The sequence below is a fragment of the Oryzias latipes genome, chromosome 10 (genome assembly GCF_002234675.1).
Source record: "Oryzias latipes chromosome 10, ASM223467v1".
Lineage (NCBI taxonomy): Eukaryota > Metazoa > Chordata > Actinopteri > Beloniformes > Adrianichthyidae > Oryzias > Oryzias latipes.
In genome coordinates this window covers 29,070,288-29,089,318 of record NC_019868.2, presented here as the reverse complement: position 1 = coordinate 29,089,318, position 19,031 = coordinate 29,070,288, and the positions used below count along the sequence as shown (strand labels likewise).

Here is a 19,031-nt window from a genome sequence, read left to right as displayed (position 1 = left end):
CTGCGATTACATTTCCTTCAGGGCGAGCAGGAGTCAAGGTCATTGGACAGAGCTCCTTCTGCATTCTCGCTTAGCCGTCGTTGATTTGTGAAACAAATTGGACGACTTTGACCCGTTGGAGCGTCGCTGCGGTCAGGGGCCGGCGTCACAGGACAACCTCCTCCCGCTCGTTATGAATGCCCAAGTGTCGACTGGAGTGTCGAACCGATAAATTAGGGTATGAGAGGAGGAGATAGCGAGGGGGGGCGTTGATGGAAAAGCGCCACTGCTGGTGTCTGCGCCGGCGTGATACCCGTTGTGTTTGTGCACACTTGATGAATGGCGCCGACTACAGCTGCGACTCCCCTCATCTTCTCCGCCATAACCTTGTCCTTCCTCATCACTCAAGCCCAACAGCAGCAAGGGCGACCGGGCCTGTGGAACAGAAGCCCCCTGGTCCCCTAACCCCTCCAGGATCTGCACCTGAAAATACCCAAACCCATGAGTTTGGTGGGAATATTTCACTTCACTGTTTTTGCTCTCGAATCCTTTTTCTGATCCACATGATAAGGTAATTCTGTCCCCTCCTGCAGCTCAAACATTTGCTGCTGCATGGCGTTTCGCCATCAAACTCCCGTTTTCCTGCATCTCTATCTCTGCTCAGCGGGGTTGGGGGTGTCGAGGTGGGACGCTGGTTATTAGCTGTCAGAGCCTCACGTTGGTTTGCTCTTATCAGCACTTGTTTAATGGCTACTTAATTGGATTAATGGTCTTAAGGTAATGAGTTTGGGATAGAAGAACGGCGGCATGGGGAGAGAGAAATGGATGGAGGAGAGACGGTAGAGGGGAAAGTATGTAAGGGGTGGGGCTTTGCAAACTGGTCAGTGTTGGAGGCATTGACTGTATATGCGAACTGGACTGAGAGGCCCCTCCCCCCTGGCATTCCAAACAGGAAGTACCCACTGGTTCCAAGAAGCCAACATCCCATAGACTTCTATAAATAAAGAAAAAGCTGTGTCTTTGTCATTCTATTGGTCAGAAGAACCAATCTGGATCTGAAACCTTTATGAACATGTTCTTGATCATTTTTCAACAAAACATTTTTCTGGATTTTATTTTTGCCTCATTAAAAGTTGGTGGAGCCTGCCGGCCCCCACAGCCAATGTTCAAAACATTAAACAGATTTCGTGTAGCCCACTTTCAGCAAGTTCACTCCTGATTGGAGAGTGGTTGCCAGAGAAACGATGACTCCAACTGACTCAGACCAATCACCGCTTACGGATGACCTCTAGCTCCAACATGGCGGTGTCCATATTCCCAAAAAATGGCGACTGACTTGACTTGATTTGGTTGGGGCCAGGAGTTAACCATTTTCTATGGATGATGTCACTCTAGCTCAGTCCAGTTCTCAGATACAGTCAGTGGTTGTGGGGGTCTAGATGAAGAACTCTGAGTGAGGGCAGCAGCAGTCTTCAGAGGAGTTCAGGTCCCCTTTGGTTTGCTGAGACTGTGGAGAAAATCCAAACTCGAATAAACTTCAAAGGTCATGAAACTGAGTCACGGTTAACGAACCCTCAAAACCATTCTGTTTGTCCATTCAGATGTGAACCTGCTGCCTTTTGGGTTTTCTTGAGTTCACCGAACCGAGGAAGAACATTCTCCATTAGGATTTTTCGTCTTGACTGCTTGTTCCGCCAATGCCCCCATCATCATTCTACCATCACCGTGTCTCGCTGTTGCACTAATTGTTTTTTCTCTGAAAGTTTTTTAGTTTGAGTCCAGATGTTTGGGGACTCGAACCCTCCAGAAGCGCCCCCCTGTGTCAGATGATTTGTCTAGAAGAAACAAAACTGGCTCTGTCAGTAGATCTTTTCTTGTCCGTGACAGAAAGTTTAAGGACATTCATGCTGCCGGGTAGAGACCCTCATGAGTGAAGACAAAGAAACCATCCGAAAGCAACCGAATGTTTGATAGAAGCCAAAATGACAAGCTCATTAACTAGAGTTCAGAAGGAGCTGATCAGGAGAACTGCCAAACGAGCCGAAAAAAATGAATGAAGGCTATAAATACCCTCCATCACGTCTCCTTCCTGCTCTAAAGATAGCAGAAACTTGGGATCTCTTTTAGCTTGAGGCGGTGCGAAGCTAATGTGGGCTGTGTGAGAGGAGTTGATGGCTACATTAATCTGTCTTCCTCCCTCTGCACTCCACTGGTCCATGGCTAATAAGTTTAAAAGGAGGGGAATACGGCTCTGTAAAAGGCGATCCGGTCCTCCTGCGACTCCCATCACACCTCTAATTACCAGCTTGGGGAGGAAAAGAAAAGGTCCAAGCCCGCCGTGTCAGTGTTTGAGGCCTCACTGAGAGGCTGAAGATGTTTACAGCCGAGACGCAAACGCGTGACGCCGTGGCTTCAGGCTCGACATGGCAGACATGTCGAATTTGTGGCTGAGAACAACTTTTTTCAGGTTGTTACCCGAGCAAAGTCGCGTGAACTGAGTCCTAATTATCAGCTGTTCTGAGATGGAGAACCCTGAAAGAGCAGCAGTGAAAACCAGGATGGCTGCAGTTAAGGGCTTAGTGAGAAATCGCACCGGGAGGGAGGGAAAAATTGCTTTTCGTGGGTACAAGAAGATTATAGACTTTAAGTCACCTGTCTACAACAGTTCATGGGCACGACGAGTACTTTCCATCCATCTGAGAAGCCATTCCCTTTTTCTTTTCAGTCTGACAATGACAGATTACAATATCGCTGCCGGTCCTCCGCACGCTGTAGTCGCCATCCTTCATGAAGGCGGTTGTCAAGTACAGCGGGCCGGGTTCACCAGAGTCTGATGCAGCTTGGAGGCAAAATAAGTCAGATCTGAATCCGTACCTGCTGCTCCAGAGAAAATCCTGCCGTTTGGATCTTGGTTGATGTTTTGCCACCTTCATAATGAGGGACTCGCCGGCCCCTTCAGACCTGATCTGGACCATGTTTGATGGTTTTAAGGTCTACTTCACCTTGATTGGAGTTTAACCACAGTGTTCTAGGTTTACGCAGTTTTTAGCCCACAGAAAAAACTTGGATACTTTGGAGAACGGCGCCGCGGCACTCATAGTCTGACCGTCACATTGGGATTATCTGGATTTGGATTGGCTGATGTTCCTTCATACGGTGCTGCATCTTTAGGCCTTACAGATTATGAAGGACTTTCAAGAAGCATCTCGAAACATCTATGAGGGTTTGGAGTTCCGTCAGCTCATGTTTTCTCTAAGAACTGATCTCTAAAAGAGTCACCAAGTTGAGGCAGTTGTCTCCAACTAGTTCAATAAAGTCCTAGTGTCTGTATTGTTAGCTGACTTCTCATGTTCTTCTGTTATCAGACACGGTTGTGTTTTTCACACACCTGACCTGACATGTTTGGACGGACGTCTTCCGTCTTTGTCAGAGTCGCCATGCGATGACGACTCTGACAAAGACGGAAGACGTCCGTCCAAACATGTCAGGTGTGTGGAAAAACAGACAAACAAACACACAACCTTGTCTGATATCAGATGAACCTAAGAAGTCAGACGTCTCCAACTGTTCTCATTTTACGTTCTTGGTTACAAAACGTGACTGATTAGAAAACTAAAATTAGAATCTGGACCTCCGGATGGATTCTCTACAGTTTGACAAACTATCAGGTGTCGCATACAGAAATGCTGTCACAAATTACGCTGCTGCTTTGATTTAATTCAAATTTATGTTTAGATTTGCACAATTGTGACTAGCTAATAGTGAAATACCTGAAAGAGAAGAGCACAGTTCCAGTTTTAAATGAGAAAACAATGTGAATAAAATGAACCTGGATCTGTTTCTTTTGCATTTGCTTGTTTTGGTGTCACAAAAGAATCGGATGAGCACTTGAAGGACTCGGCAGAGACTCGAATCAGAACAAGATCGGTGCTAAAATAAGCTGATCCTTCCTGTTTCAAAGGTTTTGAAGGTGCATCCGGAACTAAAGACCTTATAGAAACGATCAGAAATGAGTGCAGAGGCTTTAGAGGCTGTTGCTGCTGTGTGAAGGACACGAGCTTCAGACCTGATGAGCTTCAGACCTGATGAGCTTCAGACCTGATGCTTCAGCTTCACCGTCAGCAGAGTTTGACGGATTCTCTGCTGATGAGCAGAAACTTGCAGACGAGTCGGCCTCTGATCCCATCAGCCCCGGAGTTACGGTCGCAGGAAGTGAGGAGCAGCTTTTGTCTTTTCTTCTGTTCTGGCCCGAACTTTACAGACAAATCCAATAAACGGTGAATCTTCTCTGACACGTCCGGCAGAGTGGAGGATTGACTTTCCTGAAGGGATCGGGAGGAAAAAGGCCTCGTCACTGCGGGGCAATGAATCGCTGGTGCTCCTGCTTTCTTGGCAGCTTCTCTCTGCGGACTCTCTTTGTGCGTCTGACAGAAATGAAATGAGAGCTTGAAGATTTACATCTTTGGTTGGGGGGGGGGTTGATCCTGGCATCAGTCTTGAGTTTTGTGTTGCCGTTGTCAAACATGTAAGTCACTCATCAAACCTGTAGTCTCGAGGAAACTGCGATACCTGAAAGCCAAAAAGAGGCCAAAATCCACCTGAAGCCAGTTTGACATGTAGTCTTTGCATCTTCTCCTCCTCTTCCTCTCTCTGGCCTTCTGCATCCCCCCTGTAGTGCATTTTGCTAGTATCTAAAGCTCCTCCTGATTTAGCTGCATTGCAACTCCTCTTCATCTCAGTGCATCGCCTCTCCTCTCCTGCCCGCTGCAAGGTGGCAGTAGTTTGCGTCTCTGCAGACGTGTGCATCCCCTCTTTCCTGCTAATGCCTTCACAGTATGTTGCCCCCCCCTGTCCTTTCCTGCCCCTCCCGAGCTGCCCCTTCTGCCACACACTCGCAGAGTGTTGGCAGCAGTGTGACACCGTAGCTAACCGAGCCTTGCTGTCTTGTTTTGTACTTAATAGACAAAGCGGTTGTTTTCCTTAAGGAGGAGAAACAACCCAGACATGGAAAGGTGTTGTTAGTATTTGCTGTGTTTAATTCTGATCTTTTTTCTATTAGACCCCAAAGGCTCCAAAAATGAAGCTACTCACAAGAAAGGTACTTTCTTTTTTTTTTCTCTTTTGATTTCTGACTCTTCTTCTTCTCTCCCTCCCTGCTCATCGTTTTGTGTTTAACTCTGAATTCTGAAGGCATATACGTCTCTACATGTGTGTGCTCTGACTGAACGTATCCAGAAAGACGTTCAGTCACTTCCACAGCTTCCTGAACGGAAGCACAACTGACTGAGTTCCCGCTACAGCAATGTGAGATTTTCCTTCTCTGCAGTCAGTCGTCATTTAGTTACATTTCATCACGACTTCTGCCTCACAATGAGATTCTGACGACTTTGTGCTGCAGCTTTTGTTTAGAGACCCATTCCGATGATAATTGTGTTCTAACATGTTCTTGTGGCCTTTTTCTGATCATGGAGGACATATAGAAAGAAAGTTAAGATCATTACTGCATCATTACTGCATTTATTCATATTGTTGTTGCCCTGCTCCATTCTGATGACGAGCAGACAAATGGATCCATGAACGTCTTTGTTTTCCTGGTCTGAGCTGGAATCTGGATCAGAACTGAGATTGCTTGGTGCTTTTGTTGCACCGACAATGTTAGGTTGGGACAGTGAACTATTGGGAAACAGAGGGAAGATGGGAAGTGAGGACAGGCTTCCTCCGTGCCATCAGTCCCGCCCACAACTCAACAAGTGAATTCCTAATGAACTCCTGCCGCTCTGCAGAAACTATGTCTAGGCTAAAAACGACATATTCACAATAAAAGACCACTGGTTAGGCTTTGAATGTAGGTCAACTGCAGTGAGTCTTTTAAAACTGGGCTAAACACTGTACATTAAAACACCATCAGCCAATGAGACACTTTGACTGATTATGAGACGATGAAATGCCTCAGGTCAGATGAAGAAGGAAGCAAAGCAGTTACGATGTTTGAGGCTTCAAAACTTCCACAAAATTCATGTAACGTGAAAAAATGGCAACTGAATTGACTTCATTTAGTTGGAGCAGGAAGTAAACCATTTTCTATAGGTGATGTCACAATCACCCACTCCAGTTCTCTCAATGGTTTGAACCAGCCATGTCCAAAGTCCGGCCCATAGGCCAAATACAGCCCAGTTTCAGATATCCAGCAGGCTCCTTCTATAAAGTCAATAATAGACAACCAGCAGTGTTGTAAGGCGTTATGCATAAACCTGTGGCAAAATTGTCCTTCCACGACAAGTGGACATTGGCTTATTATTCGTGAAATTGAGACCATAACAGTTTTCAGTTCAGTTCAGTTCAAAGGTTAAGTTCAGTGTCAAAAGGCAGACGAGACATGCTGACTACGACAAGCAAACTGGGAGTTTACAGTGCGAAAATACATATATACACACATATATATATATATATATATATATATATATATATATACTGAAAAGACCACTGGGAACGCTTTGAAAATAGATCAGAAGATGATCGGAGCAGAACTTTAATGTTAATTCATTCAATTAAAGAGACAAGACGTCTTTGGTTTGGCAGCTCAAACACGCTTTTTTCCGGCATCATCGAGACAGCCGTGATGTGATTGATCGGATTAGATTCTCAGGAAAGCGTATTAAACATCAACATTTAAGTTGGTTTGCTCCGGTTGGCTCCCAAAATGCTGAATCTTCACAGTCTGACAGGCTGAAGCCTGAAAGGTTGACTTTCCTTTAACAGGTGCTCCAGGCATCAGTGCCACCATGAAACACCACTGGAGATCCACTGGATCCGAATGATCCAGTGGATCTCCAGTGTTTGTCTTAGAAATATACCTCACCTTCAACCATCCAAGAAAACCCCTAAATCCGGTGCAATGTTTGAATGGACATAAAATATTAAAAGTTTAAAAATGAATCATGAGACCAGGTCTTCAGGACAGACCAGCTCTTATATACAAATACACAAATGTTCCATGTAGGCTTGAGAAGTTCTACTGTGTTCCTCACTTGACTGTAGGACAACAATAAAATCAAACACGCACTCTCTGAAATGGAAGTAATTCCCCATAATCTATCATTTTTGACAGAAGTTCTGTTCTAAAAATAACCCGCAATGGATCAAATCCGGAAAGTAAAAATGTAGTAGTTTTAGTTATGTTAGTTGTTTTAAGGCTATAAACTCCTCACTACACATTTTCTACACTTTTCGCAGACAGACGTGAATATTTTTCTCTCAAAGTTCTAAACCTTTGTTGAAAAACAAGATCACACAATGAAAACAAAGGTCTGATTGTAATCGAAGGTTCATGTAAATGTGGCAAACTGAACGTATTCTGTACAGGAGACACGGCATGGAGGAGATTGATTGACAATGGCCCGTAGCCAATCAGGACACACAACACAGTCCGCTGTGAAACAAACAAACAAAACAAAAACTGCACTAAAAAATTGCAAAACTGCAGTGAACCATGTTCTAGTGAAGGAAGATTGCATCACAGTTTTAATTCAGGAGGATAAAGAGTGCATGAAGAAAAATGACTCACATGCGACAACGAAAGGTTTTAGGACTAACGGCATGAAGTCGTGCTGCTATTGCTATTGTTTAGGCAATTAAAGTGATTAAAAGTACAGTTTGATGATGTTAACCCAAGCTTCAAACTAGCCTGATTTGTTTCTTATCGTGTATCAATCATTACTAGTAACATTTAGTCATTCAAGCTTATTTTGTAATGAAATAATCTTATAATAGTTAAATAAACTTGTTTTCAACCACTCCTGACATGAACCTAAATAAGGAGGTCTTGTCTGTTTTATGAATCCTCTAAAATGTCTGATGACTAATGATGATTAAATGTATTAGAACCTTTCTTTCTGAAAATGGCTGCTGATTTTATTGCTCAGTCTCTTACAATACTTTTGAATCTGTCAATTGAAAATCAAGAAATTCCTTCCATCTGGAGGTCGGCTTATGTTGCTCCTCACTTTAAAGGAGGTGACCCAGCAGTTTTAACCAAATACAGGCCAATCTCCAATTTGTGTGTCTCGTCAAAAATTCTTGAGTCTCTTGTGTGCGATCAACTTCACGAGTTTTTGAACTCAAATGAGCTTCTCTCAACACTGCAGTCAGGCTTCAGGGAAAAGCACAGTACCATTCCTGCTGCTACAAAAGTGAAAAATGACATTCTTGTTGCTCTTGAATAAAGCAGTGCTGTGCTGCACTCTTTATTGATTTGTCAAAGGCATTTGATACTGTGGACCACATTGTGTTAAAACAAAGACTTACCAGTTTTGGCCTTTCAGGTCATGTAGTCACCTGGCTCACAAATTACTTAAGTAACAGAACCCAATGTGTTAGACATGATGGTCTGTGTTCTGCATTCTTAAATGTACACAAGAGTGCCCCACATGGATTCTGTATTAGGACCCCTCCCATTTGTTATGTATATCAATAATATAGGTCAAAATGTGTCTGATGCAAATGTGCATTTTTATGCCGATGACACAATTATTTATTGCTTTGACCCATCCCCTGCCACTGCTATTAAATCTCTGCAGAAAGCTTTTGACGCTATACAGCACACTTTTCTCCAGCTAAAATTAATGGTTAATGCAGACAAAACCAAATGAATGTTGTTTTCAACCTCCAGAAAAACACCAATGGTTTTCCCTACCGTCTTCACTCTGGAAAGAAATGATATTTAGGTGGTTCGTGTGTACAAATATCTGGGAATCTTGATTGATGATGCACTGTCATTCAAGCCCCACATTTAAAATCTTGTTAGGAAACTAAAATTGCAACTGGATTTTTTATTCCGAAACAAGTTTTTTTTCCATTTGGGATTAAAAAGCGACTTGTAGCAGCAACTTTTTTTAATCCATTTTAGATAATGGAGACCTTTTATATATGAATGTTTGAGTAAGATTGATTCTGTGTATCACGCCGCTTTGAGGTTTGTAACAAACTGTAAGGCACATGTGTCAAACTCGAGGCCCGGGGGGCAAATTTTGGCCCCCCATGTCAGTTTATGTGGCCCATGAGAGCATAAAAGTTTTTCATTTCTTAAAATAAAAAGTAAAAATTGGTGTGTATTCATTCATATCTAGGGGGAATTGGACTTGAGATCTCGGATTGGGGCAAAAGTACATTAGGACTTAAACACTGTCCATATAACCTAACCTGACAGAATCAAATGTAAAAGGATTTATGCTAAAGTAACAAGCAAACATGTGTTTTCTATGCAACTGGAATTGTCATTTTAAAAAGTTAGAATAAATAAATATTTAGTAATTTAACATTAAGGAGTAGTTATGTTTCTTTTTCATTACATTCAGTTACATTTATAAGTTACATTTGGCCCCTTTGAGGACAGACACTATGCTGATGTGGCCCTCAGTGAAAATTAGTTTGACCCCCCTGCTGTAATGATTGTGAACTGTACTCTGGAACAAGATGGTCTTCTCTGTCAACCAGGAGGTTTAAATTATCCAATCCGCTTCATTTATAGAGCACGTTTCCCAAACAAACAGTTTCCAAAGTGCTGTGCAGAGACTAAAATTAGTTCAAAAATTATTTAAAAAACAACAACAAGGAAAATACAACAATAAAATGAATAAAAATAAGATCAAAACACAAAGGACCACACAACACACGCCGTGTTGAAAGCCAGAGAATAAAAGTGATTCTGATCCAGATCTAAGTGCAGCAAACCTCCCTGAGATTATTTCCAGGATTAAATGAATAAACGCCAGGCTGGCTTTTTTTAAAAATCAATAAATATAAAAAGAGCCAAAAGAGTCTTTTGAACGGCTCTTTGGAATGAACAGATCCAAACGATCCAGCTCCCTAAAAAGAGCCAGAAATGCCATCACAAGCAGTTCCAAAGACTCAGGGGAAAACAGTAAAGTGCAAAACAGTGCATTGGTTTAGCCTCCCCTCTCTGTAGCTGAAGATGCTAACCGCTGTAGCACTGCAGGCGATTTTACACAGTGTCTCCTGTCAGTCGTCACTAACATGTATGTGGCCCTAATTCATATGCACAGAGAGAGAGGAGGAAGGCCTCGCATTTGGTGCGGTCACATGGTCCGTCCTGTGATTACTGCTGCAGGACGCTCCAGACATTTACAGCTGGTGATGGAGCGAGCAGCAGGGGTGATGCTGGGTAATCTGTCTGTGCAGAGAAACAGCCGCAGCACAATCCAACCAGCATCTTTCAATCAGATTATGTGTTTTTTCTATGCCACCAGCCGTGGAAAAGAGCTGATTGAGATGTTGCTGTCAGAAGTCAAAGCTCAAATTCATCAGCCTCCGCCACAAAAATGATCCTTTTGCGCCTCATTTAAAACCAGTGAATAAAGTTATCAGGAGGCCATGTTGCTTTGCAGACTAAAGACCTCAATTACCTCCTGAGCTTTTTCCGTGGCAGGAGACGGTGTTTCAGGCCCGTCTGCCTGCAGGCTGCAGCCGTGCATAACTCACTCCACGTTTGGAAAGGCAGGACAAAGCTGCAGAGCTAATAAATGACAGACGGACTCATTTCAATATGCAAACAGAGAGACGGCAACTTTAAGACGTAGACAGAGCAAAGTCAATCCGTTTTAGATGACAGCATTTCAGCCACAGTCAATCTGCTAAATGAGCCTAGCATGATGCTAGATGCCGTTTAGATGAAACCTAATTAAAAACTGCACAAGTCCGACTAATCAAACAGATGTTCTTATCCCGGCAAGTGGAGAATTGATTTCTGAAGCTTGGATGTTTGGCTGTGATGTAAGCATTGACTGTAGATGAGAACTGGACTCAGTGACCCCAAACAGGAAGTACCTGCTGGCTCCAAGAAGCCAAAATCCCCCAGACTTCCATAGAGACACAAACAGCTGGTACTCAGTCATTCTATTGGTCGGAAGAACCGTTCATCATCTGATACCTTTTTGAAACCGGTTCTTGATAATCACCATTTTTTTCATGATATTCAAGTTAATGAAGTTATAAACTACGGTGGCTGAGAGGTGCAAGACACGTTTACATTTAAGATACAACAACAAATCCCAGTACAAATGAACAAATACGGAAACACAACAGCAAATCAAAAACCAACAACAAAAACTTTTACAAATGACCAAACCCAGAAACACAACAACGAAAGCAGAGACACGGATCTAACAGAAATATCAAACCAATCGTGAAGTTTCCTTTATGTGGACATTATAAATACATGCAACAGTCCTAAGGCATTTTTCAAAGTGTATTACTGCAATAAAAATGACAACAATGTTTAGCAAGGTAACGTTTTTGTGTCACTTCCGGTATGAAGGGTTTTTCCTGTCCGTCAACAGCAGAAGATGGAGAAAAAGTGAGCAGCTGCTAACGAAAGGAAATACCCTTAATGTCTAAAGTGACCCAAAAACGTTATCTTGCTAAACATTGTTGTCATTTTTATTGCAGTAATACAATTATAAAATACTTTTGGACTGTTTGTAGTATTTATAATGTCCACATAAAGAAAACAGTAATAAAAAACTTTAAAAAAATCAAACATGATTGGTTTTATTTTACATTTCTTTCTGGTAGAAGGCGTGTCTCCGCTTTCGTTGTTGCGTTTTTGGACGCAGTAATTTGTTGTGTTTCAGTATTTGTTCATTAACACTGGGATTTGTTGTTGTTCTATCTTTAATGTAAGCGTTTCTTGCACGCCTCGGCCACCGTTATAAACGGATCAATCCGATGCCTCAATAAAGTAGGTGGAGCCTGCTGGCGCCCACACTCATGACGTTTGCCTGCTTTCAAGTGGAGGGGTGTGGCCTTCCAACAAGCTGGTAGAACAGGGTGGTTTCCAAAAAGTCGGTCCAGCTCTCACATACCGCCAACAAAGGACTGTTATCATGCTAATCTCAGGCTCGTTAGCATTATTTCATGGTAGACAAAACAGGTCACTTCAAACTCACATTTGATTTAAAATTCTATTGATTTTTATTTGAAAATGTAATTCCTAAACTAGCTTTGCTTGGTTGGTTCATACAGAAGTCTTTACTTCCATCAATATTGTTATTTAGTACAATAAAATGATGTGTTTTAGGTCAGTGTTGCAAGAAATGACATCACTTTATTCAGCCTCTGAAATATTCAGGAGAACTTAATCTTAATAACTTTGTCCGGGTTTTGCAGAGCTGTCTGCAAACATCTAAACTGTCCTGTTTTTATCAGTTTTGATTTAATTTGCTGTAACATCCAGTTTTCTGCTCATTGTCTTATTATTAGTGCAGATATTTTTACTTCCAAATAATAAGCACACTTCTGGTTTCCTGTGGGACATTTTTCTCAGAAATGTGAGTTTTTTTGTTCCATCTAAGGAGAAAATTAGCTTCAATTTAAGAAAGAGGGGAAGCTGTAATAGGACATGTTTGGAAGTGATGATAAAGGACGGACTGACAGAGCTGAAAGTGAAAGGAAAGAAAATCCAATGAGTTTGTTCAAAAAAGAAACAACATCTGACATTATTACTGAAAAATGTTCTATCAGAAGGAACTAAATTGAAGAACAGGAAATGGAAAAAAGGTTTATCACAGTTTTTACAAATGACAGAGAACCTGGTGATGTGAAGCTGAGCAGATTAGGCTCCGCCCCCTTCCGCTCACCTCCTCACATCCATGCCGGTCCAGAGGACATCTGTGGGCTCTCCTTTCTTCACCGCGTCCCTGCGGATTTCTGCTCGTTGCAGAGCGGCGGCGCCGAGGACGGCGGTGGAAAATCCCAGCGCGCCTCCTGACACTTGAACGTGACGACGGCCGCAGCAGATTGCTGCTATTTGCCTTTTTATTGAGGGCAGAAAAACGGCCTCCACGGGAATTTATGCTTATCCAAGTCGCCTGTCTGACTGAGAACACCTTTATAATGTGATTGCGCATCGCTGCAGAAAGCTAACGCTGCAAAAACAGTTGTGTGTTTGAGCACATGCTGTTGTTTCAGAGGCCAAAGCCTGCGCTTCTGCACCCACCGTCTGCACAGCAAACGCAGCAAATCCGTCCTCTGCTCCGGGATTCATCTCCTCTTTATGGCAGCTTGAACCCTCACCAGTCCTCCTATCAACTACCAGTTCACAGAAACAAAGGCTCAATTATTCTAATAGTGTTAAGTTGTTTGTATTTGATAAAAAAAGCATCGCTTTTGCTGAGGAAGCAGCTTTTTGTCCAGAGTGTTGGGATCAGAAGAGATGATGCATCTCCAGGGGCTTTCCAACCAAAATGAACTCAGAGTTCTGCTTCATCATTTCTTCAAAGGTACGCCTTTACTTGATGAAAGTGGCAGAAACAAATCAGATGATCCCAAATGCATGAACATTTTAGGTCCTTATAATGAATCATCAACGGAAATCCCCCAAAATAAAACAAATTTATGTTAGAAACCAGCAAAAAACAGAAAATCTTCTAGAATACTAATTATGCTAAATAAACATTTCTACAAAAAAGAAGTGAAAACACTCAAAGTGTTAAACAAAAGAATCCCTTCATTATTTTAAATGACAATCAAGGTCTAAGATTTCACTTTGCTGATTTTCAATACGGAGAAAAACAGACTATTTGAAATATGAAGAAACTGTTTTCATGCTGCAGTAAAGTTCAGCTAAAAGAAGCAGAGGAGAGGAATTTCTGAGTTATGAGAGGAGCATGAACTCAGCAGCCATCTGCGGATGCCAGAATACATTTCTATGATTTATTATTTCAAGGTTTTCAATTAAAAAAACAGTCATAAAGTCAAAGTCATTGTCTTTTCCTGAATGAAAGCTGAGAGCGGCGCCGCTCATCCCTTCCTCAGCCCAAACGGTTTGCTGTTTCCTTTTTGGTAACTATGATTATAAATATGAAGCCACTGCAGGAAAATCCTTCAGATAACGTTTCATTTAACAGCTTTGGAGTTTTTTTGCCTTCAAACACATCAGGACCCACCCGTTTTTCAAGGCACATTTACAGAGGTTTGAATTCGGAAGATGCATTTTTGCGGTGACATTCCGCAAAGGTCAGAGGTCGCGTATGCTACCATTCTTTTTGTCTTGTTGTGGCCAACATGAGGATCACTTCCTAAAAAAGGATTTTTTACATCTCCTCTTTCTCTGTTGCCAAGGCAACATCATTAACGTTAGTCTGATCATTCTTCAAAGGCTTGAACTGTTGTGATTCAGGCTCATATTTGGATTTATGTGGCAGAACGTTAATGACGCTACAAGCATCCCTGTTACGCTGAAGCTTTGGTCCTCAGTCTGCAGAGACCCTGCTGGGGTTCACCATCGACTGTATACGGGAACTGGACTGAGTGACTCCTCCCTCCTGGCGTTCCAAACAGGAAGTGGCTCCAAGAAGCCAAAATCCCACAGACTTCTATAGAGAAATGAACAGCTGTTACTCATTTGATTGGTCAGAATTACCATTCATCATCTGATACCTAATTATTTCAGGATTTTTATGTAGTTATAAAATAACCAACCAAATTCAACCCAATACAAGTGGGCGGGGCCTGGTAGCCGCCACTTCCAACGTTTAAAGCGTGATTGACAGATTTGGTGTAGCCTGCTTTCGAGTGGTAGGGGTGTGGCCTTCCAACCAGCTCACCTCTGATTGGTGAGAGTGGTTGCCTTAGAAACATTGACTCAGACCAATCACCGCTTACCGCGGATGTCTGGCTCCAACATGGCGGTGTTCGTATCGCGGCAAAAGTGGCGACTGGATTGACTTGAGTTGGTTGGAGCTGGAAGGAAAGCGGTTTCTATGGGGGAGGGGTGTTCACACTCACTCAAGTTGATGGTTTCACTCCGGCTGTCATGACGGTTTGAGGCTCATTTCTGTTGATACGTCTGCATCAGGAGTTTGAGAGCGCTAACGTGTGTGTTGTTGTCAGGATTTCAGTGATTACAGCTCCTCCCTTCACCAAACCAGCCGGAAGGCCGAGAACCAGAACCGAACAAAGTTTACAGTGTGGTTCTGGTCCCATGACAACAATAATTCGACCAAACCAGCAGTTTTATTTACTTCGTATTTCTTCTTTTTTTTTAAACCAGACTTGAAGTTTGTGAGGAAATACATAGATTTTTGTTGTTGACATATTTCAAGAGTGAAGTTTAAAAACTTTCTCCATCACCGTCATTTGGAAAGACGGTTGGTGCCATTCTAAGGAATCAAACACTTTAGTCCAAAAGAATTGTTTTTTAAGAGACATTTATTTAAAAAATGACCCTAAAAGCTGAAAGAAGAATAGATTTTAAGTATATTGTCTTTTTTAAAGACAGTTTGATCTTTAAAAGGTGGAAATAATGTCGGAAAAAGTTACCAAAGATCAAACAAACGGTTCAAACTATTTAGTGAGCAGAAGAATGAAAGACATCAGAATATATTGAAACGGTTGACACCCAAACAGACGAAGGGGTTAAACTGCAGAATGACCCTCTGCAGTGTTTGGTGTAACAGCTCAGTCCTGACACTAAACCTCTGAGGGCGTCGTTGAACCGATACGTGCACAGTTACACGTGCACAAACGTGAAGGATGCAGAAAAGACACACAAAGCCTCTCCTTCTCACACTCTGCCTCATCATTGCTTTTGTTAATCCTGTGACGCTAAGCCGCGCTCACCTCATGTCTGTCAGGGTGTCACGCCGCCGCCGCCGCCGTTCCATCATTGATTTCTGCCGCGCTGCAGTCGGGGCGGCTGCCAGCCTGTCGGGTCCGGAAATCCTTTATTCATCCGTAGAACAGGAGACGAACACAAACATGTTCTGTTTCAGAAATCATGCGAGGAACCTGAAGTATAGAGACGCTCTTCTAGTGAAGAGCAGGAAATGACGGCGGTTATGGGAGGAGCTGTCATCAAAGCGTACAACAGAAATATTTTTTCTTTTATTGCAGCTGTCCAATAAATGATAATTATCTACATATAATGACCCCAACCATCCACATCCACCCACCTGTCTGTGTGTGTGACTGTACAATGGCAATAAAGCTTTATTTCTTTATCTCTATCTCTAAAGGATGAATATATTTTATTAGCGACTTATTACCTTACTTTAAGGCCCAAAGCGATTTATAGCCACATGCCCGTTTACCCATAAATACACAATCACACACTGATGACTTACTCTGTCGCCAGCCTGCCACCACCAGGAGCAACGTGGGGTTCAGTGTCTTCAACACATGGCGGGTTGACCGCTCCACGCCTGCACCACCGGCCGCCCGTTACTTAGGTTTTACCTTTAGAGTTCCAGTTGAGTTGACCCAAGAAGATCTAATCGGGTCATACTGTGGTTTGTGACATTCACCTCGACATCTCTAGCTCCTTGGTCATCGTCTTACAGCCACGTCAATCACATTTACATTTTTGCTATTTTAACACATTTGACATTTAACACCTTTACTTATGCTGAAAAAAGACGTTTTAAGATGGGAGTCAATGGGGAGATGATTGAACCAGCCTCCAGTGGTGTTTGGAAGGACTTCGACCCAATTTGCCTCCTTAAGCCCCAGTCACTTGCACCCGTGTGATGGTTGACCCGTACGGGCTTTGTGGGTTTTTTGGGTTGTCTGGGTCCAAGAAAGGTCGTAGAGAGGACCGGCTGTATCTTAAGGGGAGCACAGGCGTGTCTATCAGTTCTCCTGAGGCTTGTATGGCCACCTTTAGGTACATCGTGAAAATGGAACATGGTACGATGTGGTGGTAAGGTTATCGTGAAGTATACGTACGGATTACGGAAGTTACACGCACATATGAAGTACGGCTGATGCAGTCGTATGTCACAGTGTAGTCGTTAGTGAGGTGTGAGTTCTGGCTCCTTACTGTGCAAACGCTGCATGCATGGGGTGAGCACTTTTTGGGGGGGCTAAGAAAATCAAAAATCTGTAAAACACACCTGTGTCTCACCTACACCCCCCTTACATGTTGCGTAAGTGTTCAGTACGACCCGTCGTTTTCACTAAACGTTTTCTAACTACAGGTTATTCGCTGGCGGTCTATGAGCTTGATATCTTAAGTGGGTCACCTCCATGCCCCGTACAGGTTTGACCTTTTTTTTGCCTAAGGACAGTTGGGGCTGAGGCCTTCGTCAGAAAAACACAGGCTGCTGCACAGAAGCTGTAACAAAATGAAATCTTTTCTGAAAACATGTTTGTGTTTTTGCGCATCAGTGGGAAAATACCTGTGGTTACATGTTTTTGGGTAAATTACATGTCGTGATGGTCATCCTTTCCTCATGCTGTTCCATCCATTTACTACGGATCTGCTGCATGAGCTGCTGCAGCTCTGCGCGGCTGTGTACACGAGAGTTGGGGGGGGGGTCACATGCGAGTCCATGCGAGTCCAAACACAGAGAGCGCCATACCGCTGAGAGCCACGGACGCCACTTTTAAGTAAACAGGCGCAGGCAGACGCTCACACACAGCGCCGCCTCAGGTGTTTCTGACCATGCTGCCATCCACCCCCCCCCCTTTCAATGCGTCGCATTTCATGATGAAACCTGAGCCCCCCCCCATGGCTGAAGGAGACAGAAGATCGTTTTCCAAACGCTCCTTCACTGTGGAGGAAAATGAAGTTTCCCTAAAGTTCCCGTCGTCGAGGACGCCGTGACGGACGGCCGAGTGCGACGGCAGACGAAGGCGGCGTTCCTCATCCCTTCACTCCAATTCAAATGTGACAGGAAGTGCTTCTCCCTGTTTACCTGCTTGCTTAAAGGAAAAATTGAGTTTCTGTTTCTGTGCGAGGCTGAAAAATGAAAGAGATGTGGCAACAAAAGGAAGGCGGAGAGGAAAGCTGAGAAAAGCAGAGCAGTCAAAAATAAATAAATAAGAGTCTTGTTTAAATTGTGTTGTATTACTGAGCCAGGAGACAGACAGCACTTTACCCCGAGCAGCTCCTGGGTTTGATGTTGAGCTCCTTCTTTGTTGTCATGTCTGGATGTAATGGAGGATGAAATTGGATCAAACTGCAGCAGAAAAACTCGGTTATTCTAGTTTTTCAGCTCACCCAATCATTGTATTGAATTTTTACCAAAACTCTATTTGGGAAAACCGTTGGAGGAATAAATATGTAATCCCTTTTTTATGGAAAAGTCAAGTATTAGTTCAATTCAATTTGTTAAAAACCAAGAATAGACCATTTGTGTGCAGTTTATGTTCTAAAAACAAAACATTGTATTTTTTCTTGATTGCTCTTTTATATTTTTTTATCAAACAAGTATTTGATAATATGAAAGCCTAAATAAAAATAAAATAAAATTAAAAAAATAGCAGCAAGTCCCGAACTCTAACTCAACCCAATCAGCTACAAGTCAGCAGATCAGCTGATCTGGTTCTATCTCTTTTTTTAAATGTATTTATTTATTTTTAACTTGTTCTGTCCAACAGCTGAGCAGACAGATGAGAGCTGAGGGCCTCTTGTGTTAGACATATTTTACTTTAACAAGAGGGGTTATTAATCTTCAGACAAACCAAAGGTATGACTGAATAAACCCCTTTTGTAATTGAGGCCAAACTTTATTAATTTTAATCATGTTTGAAAATCTTTTATGTTGGACCGGATGGAAAAGGAAAGAAGGGAAGAAGAGGGAGGGATGTTAGAGAGAGGGGGGGGGGGTAGGAGGGTGATAGTAGGAGGGGGGGGGGTTATGTTGTTCTATCTCTGACTGCCAACATCAGCAGGAAAGCTGAGACATATTTGTCACATAAACACATGAATGGAACAATCAAACTTTCAATTTGGGCTCAAATTCAACCTAGAAAATGCTGAATTGGTTTCCCTTTGTGCACCGCCATAGACTGGTAAACCATCCAAGAAAAACCTCCTCCTCATCCAACAGGTAGCTGGGTGGGGGTTCAGCATCCGTGGGACCCCAGATGGTGCTAAGTAGGTTAAGAAGATGGATGGATGATGGATGACTGGATTGATAGATTTTCCTATCTTCCTATCTGAAGGTGGTCAGTAACCTTTAAGTACCCCAAAAAACTAGGAATTCAAATTTGAGCCAAACTAAAGATCATCATCCAACATCACCATTTACCAG

At 42.8% G+C, this 19,031-nt stretch overlaps 1 protein-coding gene across 4 annotated transcripts in view; it reads left to right on the top strand.

Moving 5' to 3' along the window:
- The window catches only part of glra1 (glycine receptor alpha 1), a 125,976-nt gene that overhangs the window by 36,681 nt on the left and 70,264 nt on the right, over positions 1 to 19,031 (top strand). For 3 of the 4 annotated variants that reach the window (XM_020706831.2, XM_023959405.1, XM_020706834.2), the window contains one exon: positions 5,039 to 5,077. The exons of the other annotated variant lie outside the window; for it this stretch is intronic. In XM_020706831.2, coding sequence (XP_020562490.1) covers positions 5,039 to 5,077 — 39 coding nt within the window. The remainder of the gene's footprint in view (positions 1 to 5,038; positions 5,078 to 19,031) is intronic. 4 annotated transcript variants of the gene reach the window in all.